Raw genomic sequence first — 13,352 nt, 5'->3', positions numbered from 1 at the left:
AGGTTGCCAGCACCCAGAATATTTTATAGCACTGGAGAGAGAGGAGAGGTGGTTCCGGGAACCACTCCCTCTTGGTGGATAAAAAGATCAACATGGAGTGTCTTGAGTTGTAAACAAATTCCCTAAAAGATCTTTTCAGTCATCTGTCTATCTCTGTATTTAAGGAGCATCAGTCGCCTAGCATCCAGGGCTTTGAAAAGGACACTGGTTTAAGCAGAGAACTGTGAAATGGCCGAAGAGGGATATCTTCTTAGCCTTCAGACGTCTCTCCTTGGTGGAACTGCTTTGGGGTCAATTTGATTTAATATTTATTGAGCGCCTGCCGAGTTGCAGAGCATCACATGAGATGAGATTTTCTACTTACCTATTCTAGGCTAGGCAGAGATAACTACTTTTCAGCAGCCCTCATGAACTCTTAGATCCTATATAAAAGTGCATGTATTGGTTCATTATTGAATTATCCATTTAAATTTCCATATGGGGGTTTGTAAGATGATTTTGGAGAGGTTGGGTGGATTGTTTTGAGTTACTCTCCTTAACAGAGGTAAAAGGTTATTCTCCAGATGAGTGAAGTCAGAAGTTCTCTCTAAGTCCCTAGAGGGTAAGAGAGGATGAATCTGTCTTCTTTGAAGGTGGAGGCATTTTGGTTGGACCCAAGAAAGAACTTCCAGTTTTCCTGGGAGTCCAAATAATGGCATTGCTTTCCTTGGCATCTTTAAGAATAGAACAGACACCCATCTGTCTGGGACCAATTCAGGTTTAGTCCTGGGGGAAAGACCAGATGTTATCAGAAGCTGTTCTTCGCAAAAGGTCTCAATACAAATGTTTGCCCTGTTCAGTCAGTCGGCTTTTGTGACAATTGTGGATTCAGGTTGGTTGTAATGCTGGACACATTCCATCTCCCAACTCTCTGCCTTTTTGCTGGCTGTCCCCCATGCTTGGAATGCTCTCTCGCTCTCTCTCACCAGCTCTACTTCCTGGCTTCCGTGAATTCTCCCAGATTCAGCTCAAATCCCACCTTCTGCAGGAAGACTTTCCCAATCTATTCCCACCTCCAACAGCCTTCCCGTCACGGCCAATGCCTTCCCCCTGAGATCACTTCCCACTTATACTGTACATATTGTGTATGTACATTATTGTTCATGTGTTTTTTTCCCCCATTAGAATATGAGCTCCTTGGAGGCAAGGACTTCATTTTTTTGCTTTTTATTATTAACGTCATTATTATTAGGTATTCCCAGTGCTTGGCATGATGCCGAGCACACGGTGAGCACTTTAAAAAAAATGCTTATTGATTGTCTGACAAGTAGAGCTACAAAGAATGCCTGAATTCTTGGCTCAAAAAAAAAGAAAGGCATGCTCAACATCATAGACTTTGCCTCCAATCTGTTTGTACTTCATAATATATGATTTCCAAGAAGTCACTCTTTCTTTCCTCACCATAGCTCCTCCTTATTCCCTATGTTCCAAGTCCCAGCTTAGTTAAAATAGTCTGGCTCAGACTGGCAAAATGACCAGTAGAGCAGGATTTTGACGTTCCCAATGCCAGCCAGCTGAAGCCCCAGTTTATCCTTATCTTCCTCTCTCTTCCAGCCCAAGCAGCTGTTCTGGAACAGCGACTGTACCCGCCGATGCCGCTGTTTCAGGCGAAATCTCATCCAATGTGACCCTCGACAGTGCAAGTCAGATGAAGAATGTGCCCTCCGGAACGGAGTCCGGGGATGCTTTAGCACGAAGACCTCCTACTGCCTGGCTGCAGGTGGTGGTGTCTTTCGCACCTTTGATGGCGCCTTCCTCCGCTTCCCAGCCAACTGCGCCTTTGTCCTCTCTACCATCTGCCAGAAATTACCTGATATCTCATTTCAGCTCATCATCAACTTTGACAAGTGGTCCTCCCCCAACCTCACCATCATCTCTCCTGTCTATTTCTACATTAATGAAGAACAGATCCTCATCAATGACAGGAATACTGTCAAGGTACCATACTGACTGCCAGAGCTTTCACGTGTGAGATCTGCTTTCCCAACAATCCTCTCATAAGAAGACACATGTTTAACCGTATACTTTATCTGGCAGGACTAAGGAATGTAGTGTTCTGATTAGTCAGATATTTAAATTAAAAGGGCATTGCTACATGATTTCATTCATGTAGAGAATTGCAGACACAAAGACGCACATTAGCAGGTCATCTTGACTTATAAGTCTAAGAGAATGGCTAGATCACTAAGATTTACCCGCTGTCAGACATACATACATGCATCAAAGGCAGCCTGACCACAAGACCAGCCCTCCTGAGCACCTGAATTACTGCTTTTTAGAAATTTTGAACTGGATGTCCCATAGGCATCTCCAACTCAGCCATGTACGAAACAGCATCTTTTCCCCTAAACTATCCCTCTCCCAAGATTCTCTATTACTGTGAAAGGCATGGCCACTTTCCCACGCACACAGGCTCACAACCTTGTTGTCAAACCATGCCTCCACTTTTACACATACTCCATCAATCCAATCTGCTGGAGTTGTATTATTTTTTTATCTTCATGACATTTCTCATACGCATTTCCTCTCCATTCATGCAGTCACTGTCCTGGTGCAGGCCTTCATCACCTTACTTCTGGTTGGTTTCCCTTCCTCAAGTCTCACTGACCCACTCCATTCCATCCTCTACTCAGCTGCCAGAATAATTTTCCTAAAGTGCAAGCCTGACCACATCACTCCCTTACTCAATAAACTCTAGTGACTCTCTATTCTCTCCAGGATCAAATGTAAAATCTGTTTGGCATTTAAAACCCTTCACAATCTGGCCTTTTCCTAATCTTACTAGTCTTCTTCTTACTAGTCTTACTAGTCCTAATCTTACTAGTCCTCCTTCTTAAATTATAAATGACATAGCTGAGTTTATCTCTGATGTCTCAGAAGGCTCTTAAGGAACTTATCATACTTCCAGGTAATCCTTGTGACCATCAGTTATCAATGTACTGTATATGTACCAAGGGCTGATTAGTAGAAAGTTCTAGTTTAAAGAACAGTAGACAAACCACTTGGTACAATAGATTCATTTCACAAAATCTTCTAGCCTGTGAACATTTGTATGAGTCTTCAAAATTAGCATTGGTCTGACCTGTGTCCCATTGCCTTCCCTTCCTTTTTCTTCTGTCCACCACGATTGTTCCCCTAAGCAAGAAGATCCATTCAGAAAAAGCATATATCTAACTAAAAAACCAAAGCAAAAATGTACTTTCATAAAGAAACAAAGAATTTTTAAAAATAAATAAATAAAATACCCACTACTAGGGATCTCCATAAAAATCAAATCAAATGCACTGAAACAAGAAACAAACCAGTGTAGATTTCTTAGACCTACTGTTTGAATTTGTTGAAGGCTTAGTTAGGTCTTTAAGTACATAAACAAATTTCGATCCTCTAAAACAAACTGCTTTAGGATTTTGGACTCCCGCCAGGTCTAATTCTCAATTAGCTTCAATTGCATGATCTGTTTTGCTGAATTATCCCCAGAAACCTCAAGCTTCCCTCAGTCAAATCTTGATAGTCAAGCTGAGCTGGTGGAGGGAGAAAGCTGAGCAAAGAGAAGATTAGAGTGTGTTTGTATGTTCCCGGGTCTACATTTCAAAGCCAAACATAAACGATTTGGGAATTATAGTTTATTGTGCATGGCTGCTTTCCTCTATTGGCACAGATAGTCAGGCGTTGAATGCATCTTGATTTTAAGAATCATCAAATAGGTCACAATCAAACACGAGGCTTTTTACACTGTCAGTATTTTGCAAGAGCCTGATAGGAACAGTCAGAATTTCAGTGTTCGTTTTTAATTTTATTGCCAGTCACAGAGCCCCTTCCCTCTGTTCTCTGATCAATGTCAACATAAACATGTTGGTCCGGTGTACGCGAGCTAGAGAGGAAAACTGATTATCTAAGAGAACAAAACTGACAATGGTGATTAAATCACATACTGTGTTGAATGGAACACCCCAAGCCAACCAAAAACGGAGAAAAAAATCAGTTTTTTAAAAAATCCTTTTGCTGTTAAGGCTCTAAAGTGTTACTAACAACCCAGGAAAACAATTTATTTTGTAAGTACAGTAAAACCTTGTTATGCTGTTTCCCAAGGGCTAAGGAAAGAGAATATTATAAACAAGAGAATGACGAATGTAGGAAATACTGTGTGGCTCTTTGATCTCTGGGGGGAATTTCAGTTTGAGCATTATACACAAGAAAACAATAAACATAGCAATGATACCCAGTTTCATTTTAGTTGTGTTTGGCTCTCCCTTAATGTAGAGCTGGGATTTCATTTTTCAGTAATTGGCTTTTGCTGGTGAAACTAACACAAAACCCAGTTGTTCATTGTGTTTTTCCATGCACTTTTTCTCTCTCTGTCTCCACTACTATTCACCACCATATTTCTGCCACCATTAGGTAACCAGAAACAACAGGAATCAAAAGGGTGATCCCCTTCCCCACCTCCTACCCCCAGTTCTCAGTGAGTTTCTTTCTTGTTTTTTCCTCCCCAATTAGGTGAATGGGACCCAGGTGAACGTGCCATTTATAACAGGATTGGCAACCAAAATTTACAGCAGTGAGGGCTTCCTGGTGATTGACACTAGCCCAGACATCCAGATTTATTATAATGGTTTCAACGTCATCAAGATCAGCATCAGTGAAAGGCTGCAGAACAAAGTCTGCGGCCTCTGCGGCAACTTCAACGGGGACCTGACCGACGACTATGTGACCCTGCGGGGAAAGCCGGTGGTGAGCAGTGTGGTGTTGGCCCAAAGCTGGAAAACCAATGGTATGCAGAAGAGGTGAGGGCAACCTGGAAGGATACCACACTCAGACAATTACAGCTTTGTGGAATCCGTGGGTCTAATCCTGTCACATGAAGAAGGGATGCTTTAGCCAAGGCCATTCAGCGCATTGGGCAGCTCAATAATAGGGCCTAGAAGAAGGAATATTCCACCCAATCCAACATTTATAAAGGCACCTATGATGTTGGTGACACTGTGCAGCTAGTGGCTCGGTGGATAGAAGCATCAGGCCTAGAGTCAGGAAGACCTGAGTTCAAAGCCAGCCTCAGACACTTACTCGTTATATGACCCTGGGAAAGTCACTTAACGTCTGTCTGCCTCAGTTCCTCATCTGTAAAACAGAGACAGTAATAATAGTGGAAGAATAATACCTCCCAGAGTTTTTTTGAGAGTTCAGTGAGATAATAATTATAAAGCACTTAGCCCAGTCCCTGGCACACACACACACACACACACACACACACACACACACACACACACATATATATATATATATATATATATATATATATATATATATGTAAAGGCTATATAAATGTTACCTATTATTAGTGTTAGCTAGGCCCTGAAGACACAAAGAAAATAAAAATGAAATATATACCCTGGCCTCAAGGCACTGATATTATGTTGCACCATAACTTCCAAAGTGCATTATTCTTCTACCAAGAGCTGACCAAGATTTCTCTAGTTTTGTTTGTTTAGTGAGGCAATGGGGAGTAATAGATAGAATACAGGATTTTGAGTCAGCAAGTCCTGGATTCAGATCCTGCCTCTGACATTTACTGACTATGACCTTCTGCAAGGCCCGTATCCTCTCTGAGCTGCATGTGGAAGCTAATGTTGCTTGTAATACTTGCCTTAGAGTTGTGAGATCCAATGAGACAATGCATATAAAATGCTCTGAAAACCTGGAAGTGCTGTATAAATGTCAGTCATAACCACCATTGTTTTTGATGACCTGAATGGGCAAGGCAGAGGCTCCTGGAATGGCCCACATGAGGGAGGAGCTGGCAGGCACCCAGCAAAGGTTTGTTGGATTGAGCTGGTATGTTTGTGCCCTGTAGCACCAAGCCAGAAAAGAGGGCACTTTTAGGTAGGGGACAATTCTGGCTCTGGCTAAAAGAAAAATGAGCAAAAACCATCTCTTACTGCAAAAGAGCTTTTCAGTCCAAAAGCCCTCTGGGCGGCTAAAAACACTATCTCCTTTCGCATTTCAACAGCTAAGCTTCCCATTCTTAATATTTATTTAGCCTTACAGCCTTATCTTGAGTCCCTCACTCATTCTTCCTCATCCTCTAAGATGTCAGCAATCAGTCCACCCAAGAGTAGAAAAGACCCTATGAATTTCCTCTGGGCTTTCCATATCCCCAAACTGAACCAGATAGGTAGAATAGACTTTCTCATGAATCACAGATGCATAGAATCCATGAGTTAAAGAAAGACCTTTGAGATCATCTAGTGTGACTGCCTCAGTTTACCAATGAGGAATCCGAGGGCCAGAGAAGTTTAGTGACTTGCCCAGAGCCACACTGCTAGCCTAGCTATTGGAGGAACAGCAAGCTGTGGTGAAAAGAGCCCTAGGCTAGAATCGGAAGAATTGGGTTCTAATTCCTTCTTTACTACTTATACCCATGCGATACCGGTTAAGTGACTTAACCTCCTTGTGCCCGTTTCCCCATTTGTAGAGTGAGATGAATAATACCTTCCCTGCTTACCTTTCAGGGTTACAGTGAGTATCAAATGGGATGATGTGTGTAAGACCACTTTGTGAATAGAGAAAACACTATAGAAATGTAAGTGGTGGGCAGATACTGAAGGGAGACAGATCTGAAGCCTCCTAGGGCTTGCTTTGGAGCCTCTGATTCCATCAGTGGAGAGGCAGAGAGCATGGTGCCATGGACAGAATTCTGCATCTGGAGTTAGAGGACCGGAGTTCAAATCCACCTCTGCCACTTACTACCTGTGTAAACTTAGTGAAGTTACCTGGTGACTTGGGCATCACTTTCTTCCATTGTACTGCTCTCTGCAGTCTCTTCCAACTCAAAATCTATGATAATTAGCATCTCAGAATGATAACAATACCTTTCCTTGATATAACACTTATTTTCAACTCTGTTATTTCACCTTTATCTTAAAATATTCCAGTGAGGGAGGAAGGAATAGAGAGTATCCCATCTTGCTGATGGAGAAAACCAAAGCTCAGAGAGGTTGTGACTTGACCAAGGACACCCAGATAGTTAACGAGAGGATGACTCATCTGCACGAGTTACCTTATAGTGACACACAGATCCACCTTTGTCTTTCATTGAAGGAACTGAATTTAAACCAATGGTTTCCCAGCGTCCCTAGCCATTTTCTTTTGTATCAATTAAACTGACAAAATCTCTTTTCCTCCCAGCTGTAATGAACTTCAATATTCCCAGTATGCATCCACCTGTGACAATGTACATATCCAGAAGATGCAAGGTGATGGCTACTGCCTAAAACTCACAGACATGAAGGGTTTTTTCCAGCCCTGCTATGGGCTGCTGGACCCCCTTCCCTTCTATGAGTCCTGCTTCTTAGATGGCTGTTATAACCACAAGAAGTTCCAGCTGTGTGGCTCCCTGGCTGCCTATGGAGAGGCCTGCCGCTCCTTCGGCATCCTCAGCACTGAGTGGATCGAGAAGGAGAATTGCTGTAAGAGTCCTTTTTATCTCTGTCTATGGAGGCTTCCTGAGTTAAATGGATGGGCTTTAAGAGATGTGGCATTGCCTAGGGATGGATAGTGCTCTCCATATAGGGTAACAAACCTTGCTCAGAGGGTCACTTGGCCATGGACCACAGCAGAGACTTGAGGGGAAAGGCATTAGTGAAATTTCACTCGCTCATAGCTCAAGTCCAGAGAAAGTAATTGGAAAGCAACCTTTGGAAGGTGAGGTTCTCCAGCTCAGAGCAGACAGTTTGGCAGCCGATAAAATTGAAAAGCCTAGGGTAATGATGCTGATGGATTTCAGCTGCAGACTTGAGTTGTGGATGTCCTTTATACTGGGAAAAGCTTCTGGGCAGAGAACAGAAAGGAAAGCGGATATGGAGAGTGACAGGCAGATCACTCAAAGACATAGCTAGACATGTCCTGCCTGAGGAGCTGACAGGAGACATGGGTTTATAAGAACCTGTTAGGTTACAGTTGGATTCATGAAAGTAAGTTAGGAGAGAGACAGACACACAGACACAGAGAAATACAAGACAGAGAGACAGAAAGAAAGAGACAGAGACAGAGAGAGAAAAAGAGAGAGGGAGAGGGAGAGATCGATCTATACATTATATAGATATGTAGAGAGAATACTGTGTTCCTTTATGTGTAGTAGTATAGTAAAAATGACATGAGTGCCTTGCTTCTATGTGAGCATTTGGTCATATTTTCACTTAGTATAAGTCAAATATCATATAAAGATAAGCATGTGTATGAATATGTGTGTGCTTACATGTACATGCATGTACTCAAGTGCAAAAAACAGCTTGGCTCAGGACACCACATATACCATGCTTACAATCTGGCCCATTTGGGGAATGACAAATCTGAAAATTAGCAATCAGGTCACACGCAGGAAAAACTATGACTTGGGGCTTAGAAAACAATGAAGTTAATGAAGAATGTGCCTTCAATGAGTTCAAAAACAGTCTATAAACAAGTTAATAACCACAGTTCTCTCTGTTGTTGGAATTTAGTGAAAGCATTTTGTTTCTTAGCTTCAATTTTTGTGACTCACTATGCTAAGTCAATAGAAGTGGCTTTTAAAATTTTACTTGTTTTATACTCAATGAGCTTGTGTTGTATGTTTGTTTTGTTTTTAATGAATCTTGTTGCTTTTTACATCCAAGTCAAGCTACCCTCTGCACATGGGCAGGTAATGTTTGCCAACTGGCAGATGAACCAGCTCACTTCTAAATAGGCTGTTTTTTGTATATGTGCTGCTGACTATATACTTTATTATGCCCTTTGATTGATCATTCTCACACTGTATAAATCAGTCAACATATATTTACTAAATGCCTGTTCTGTGCCCACATTGGGCATATGCATAAAAGACCTACACATCCATAATGAGGATCAAAGGAAAAGATTAACTGAGCCATCTGGGTCTAGACTGAGTAAGTGAGGTGTATCATCACAGATCTGGGGCCGTCTTTTCTCCCCTAGTCTCTATTCCATCTTCTAAGGCTCTCTATTCCATCTCCTAAAAGAGATGCTTGATCCCTCTCCTGGAAGGATACTCTTCCAATTTCCAAGAAGGGATTCTCTGCAATGAGACATTGACATATTAACTAGATGCTTATTTGGCCAGGGACACAGAGAGAGAGAGAGAAGCCACAACTTTCAGTGTTTGTCACCTGTAAATCCAGCACTCATAGGGCAACTCCTGGGAAGTATCTGCAATTACTCTTTAGCTGTCTCCCTACCAGTGTGTGTGTGTGTGTGTGTGTGTGTGTGTAAATTTAACCTATGGTCCCTTAAATCTGGTTCTAAGGGTAAGCTTTGTCTACCTCCTGGTCCTCCTGGGACTGTCTTCTTCCCTGAATTCATCCAGTACACAGTGGAAATAGTCTTCCAGGCCCCTTTCCTGCCCAAACCCATTATCTTCTCTTCCCAAGAAAAGAAAATGTAGGAAAATGAGGGATGGGGTAAGGTTAAGGAGCCTGCAAAAAAAGGCAAGGAATGGTGAAAATAGTAAGAGAATATTGAATGTCATAGATGCCAACAGAGGCAAAGTTGACCAAAAAAAGGAGGGACTGATCTATGGTGTTGGATGCCACAGAAAGGTTACAAAGCAGAGGGTCAAATGCAGTAATTTTATTTTTGCTCAACTGTATGTTTCTTATAAGTTTTGTTTTTCTTGCTTTCTCATGGTTGTGGGGAGGAAGGAATGGGGGCAGGGGGAGAAGTTGGACCTGAAAATAAAATAAAATTGAATTAAAAACAAAACAAAAGTTGTTGGATTTGGCACTAAGGAGATCATTAGTGACCTTGGAGAAACCTGTTTTAGTAGAGCAGCTGAGACAGAAGTCAGTCTCTAAGGAGTTGAGGAGGACGTTTCTATAGCGTGTATAGACTACTCTTTCTAAAAGCTTGGTAGTGGAAGGGAATAAAGACAAGATGACAATTTGAGGGACTAGCAACATCATGGGGAGGTTATTTTTATTATAAGGAAGGATCAAATGTTCTAACTTAATTCTCCCTGTGATCAGGAGTTTACAATTGGCATGTGACTGACTGACAGCAGAGGTAGGATCCGTGACTATGACAAAGCAAAGGTTCCCTCTCTGCAACTGGTTCATAGTGGGATTGAATCAGTTATTGTAGGCACTTTAACAGCAGGTTCTAATCATCATATGCCAAATCATCTTTCTAGATCATAGAATCACAGAATATCAGGGCTAAACGTCAGCGCCTGCTGCTATATGTTGGAAAGGGGTACACCATGAGCCATTGTGGAGAGGCCTCTCTGGAAGTTTTTGAAAACAGGAGATGCTCTTATCAGCTAAATGTAGCTCCATTTGGAGATAGAGAGCTAATTTAATTCAGGATGTGCTCCAAGTGGATTATGGGATGGTGCCTTGAAGCATTAATGATTATAGTGTGACCAAAATTCAATGGTTTGTATTCTTGCATAGACTGATGATTTACTGACAGCCAGTGTCAGTCAACAGGCATTTATTAAGCACCTACTATGTGCCAGCCACAGTGCTAAGCACTGGAGATATGAAGAAAGGCAAAAGATAGTCCCTACCCCTGAGGAGCTCATGATCTAACAGTCTCTCTTATTAATGAAATAGCATCATTGGTCTAATGAATTCGCGTAAGCGTTTTCTATTTGTTTGGTTTCATTTTTAGACAATGGAAAGAGGTAGAGGAGGAGGTCTCCAAACCTTGATGACTGATCTCAAAGTGTCTCTATCATCCCTGTGGTTCCATCTAACTGTCCCAAGAGGGTCGAAGGGTCATCTCTGCCTTCAGTGAAATCCCACCTTCAGACCATGATGGGAGTGACCAGGCAGCTGATTTCCTCCATTGCTACCAGAGTCTATTGACTTGCTCTTATTACCTTGGAACCTGCACCTTTCCAAGAAGCATAGGAACAGTAGATGCCAAGTCCAGTTAGGAGCCAAAAATAACTGTTATTTGGTGTGAAAATAAAGTTCTGTGTGTTCTTGTTTTGTTTTCCCTTTTAGCAGGAGTGGTTGAAGATCCCTGTGTGGGGGCCGACTGTCCCAACCGTACCTGTGAGCTAGATAACGGTGGAGAACTGTGTGGTTGCATTGAACCCCCGCCCTATGGAAACAGTGAGTGACAAATTCGATCAATCATCCCACCCAGAAAAGCGCAACATGAAAAAAAATAATAACAGTGTAAGGAAAGAAACCTTCAAGAGGCAGGATCCTTAATGATCAGAGTACTGGACTTGGAGTCAGGAAGGCCTGCTTCAAATACCACCTTTGGCACTTCGTAGCTTTGTGATTAGAGAGAAGTCACCCTCTCTGAGCCTTTCCTCACCTGCAACATGTGGCTTAAAAATAATAATAACACCCACAGTACTGACCTCACACACTTATCCTGAGGGTCAAATGAGATTTGCAAACTTTAAAGTACTATAAACTTGCCAGTTATTATAGATAAGAATCTAGAGTTAAAAGCCAACTTACTGAGCCATTACAACCATTTAGGCAGAGCATGGAGGGTGTCCAAACACTTTAGAAGAGGTTCACATTCATCTCCACACATCTAAACCCTTCTCTTGGGTAAATTAGAACAGGTTAGACAAATCTGTGCATGCAGAGAATCAACCATTCCATCTAGGGCTATTTTCAATCGGAGAGACATCAGAATCGATCTAAGATTTTGCTGCACAGGAAAGTAAAGATGTTTCAAAACTGAGAAACAAAAAGAAGTTAGTAGGCAGAAGTTTCCAGTGCATTCATTAGACCTGTTTGAGCTTAGAGATTTTTATCTCCCATTCCGAACTCTGCAGCCCTGAAGACCCAACAGAAATTTCTGAAACCAAGAACAAATATCTGAGACTATATAGGTATGTTCATACTTGTATTCCCCTTAAGGGAGCAAAGAAATGATTTGCCGTCTGATCTCTCCCAGACAATCGTGGACTTATGGCAGGCCCTCTCTGCTTCTATTTTCCATTGCTTCCCAGCACCACAAACTTTTCTTCAGGGAAAACACAGTGTGTAGCTGGATCCACTGATCTGCAGGTTGACCTTTGCTTTCCGACTGGACTAAAAAATGTGCTAAATTTAACATTAGAGGATGGAAACCTAATTGATTCAAAGGCGCCATGGGAGGGGATGATAGAGGCAGTTCAGGAGCTGGGTCTTTGCTAAAAGAGACCTCTCTGTCTTTTTCCATGATGCCCATTAATACAGGCTTGTATACTTGGATAAAATGCCAATTGGTACAACGATGCATTTGTATTACCAACTCACAAAACAAATGAAATTTCTCTCGCACATACACACACCAGGTGATCCAGGGTTTGGTTTTTGTTTGTTTGTTTGGGTTTTGTTCGGTTTGTTTGTTTTTATTTGGGGGGGAGGGTCCTGCCAACCAGGCTTTTCTCACACTGGAAGTTTAAGTGAGCTCCTGTTACCACTGCCAACAAAGCAATCAGTTGGCCTTGGGAAGAGTCACAGCAAGCAGGGTGTGATACACAGTGCCCACAAGGGCAGCCTACCCCAAGGAGGAAGACTGTCAGGGATGTTTATCAGAAAGAGAAAAATAGGAAGGTTGCCAGTTTTTCACTTCTTAAAGGCATTGCCGTTTGTTCCCTCAAGGTATAAGTGTCTGTGCAGCTTAACATTGCTTTCAAATAAATTAGAGAGTGCATTCAGACCGAAGAACGGCCAGAGATGCACTAGGCTTGGAATGAATGCCACCAGCCTCTGGAGGATCCGAGTTTCCAGCTGTCTTCTTTACCTCTGTTTCCTCATCACGCTCTATTCTCACACAGCAGAAATCCTTCCCAGGGACTTTTCTTTCACAAACCCTTGTTTCCCACAGACTCACATGACATCATCGATGCCGAGGTAACTTGTAAGGCTGCTCAGATGGAGGTCTCCATATCCAAGTGCAAACTTTTTCAGCTTGGCTTTGAGAGAGAGGGGGTGAGGATCAATGATCGGCAATGCACCGGCATCGAGGGGGAAGATTTCATCTCCTTTCAGATCAACAACACAAAAGGGAACTGTGGGAACATTGTGCAGGTGAGGAAATGGGACAAGAAGAATGGGGGGCCAAGCCCCCATGATGGTGGCAGCCAGGGTCCTCCCAAAGCTAACTTAAGAATGGGCTACTACTGCAAAATGTCCTCCTTAGAAAACAGCAGGGCAGGAAACAAAGACACCAAAGGAATGAAAAGCAGGAAAGCAAACAGTCATTTCAGTGTTACGGACTCCGCAGGCACTGAAATGGCACAGAACTTGACTCATGTTTCTTTCCTTGATTTGTTTGGTCTGCCTTGCATTCTCCGTGGACGC

At 42.4% G+C, this 13,352-nt stretch overlaps 1 protein-coding gene across 1 annotated transcript in view; it reads left to right on the top strand.

Annotated features, from left to right (window-relative positions):
* The window catches only part of LOC118837508 (tubulin-specific chaperone cofactor E-like protein), a 135,074-nt gene that overhangs the window by 112,048 nt on the left and 9,674 nt on the right, over positions 1–13,352 (top strand). The window contains exons 21-25 of the mRNA XM_036744433.1: positions 1,594–1,977; positions 4,537–4,823; positions 7,225–7,505; positions 11,040–11,150; positions 12,877–13,079. Coding sequence (XP_036600328.1) covers positions 1,594–1,977; positions 4,537–4,823; positions 7,225–7,505; positions 11,040–11,150; positions 12,877–13,079 — 1,266 coding nt within the window. The remainder of the gene's footprint in view (positions 1–1,593; positions 1,978–4,536; positions 4,824–7,224; positions 7,506–11,039; positions 11,151–12,876; positions 13,080–13,352) is intronic.

This window comes from Trichosurus vulpecula, chromosome 2 (genome assembly GCF_011100635.1).
Source record: "Trichosurus vulpecula isolate mTriVul1 chromosome 2, mTriVul1.pri, whole genome shotgun sequence".
Classification (NCBI taxonomy): Eukaryota; Metazoa; Chordata; class Mammalia; order Diprotodontia; family Phalangeridae; genus Trichosurus; species Trichosurus vulpecula.
The sequence above is the reverse complement of the archived record's forward strand: the minus strand, read 5'-3'. Positions and strand labels throughout refer to the sequence as shown.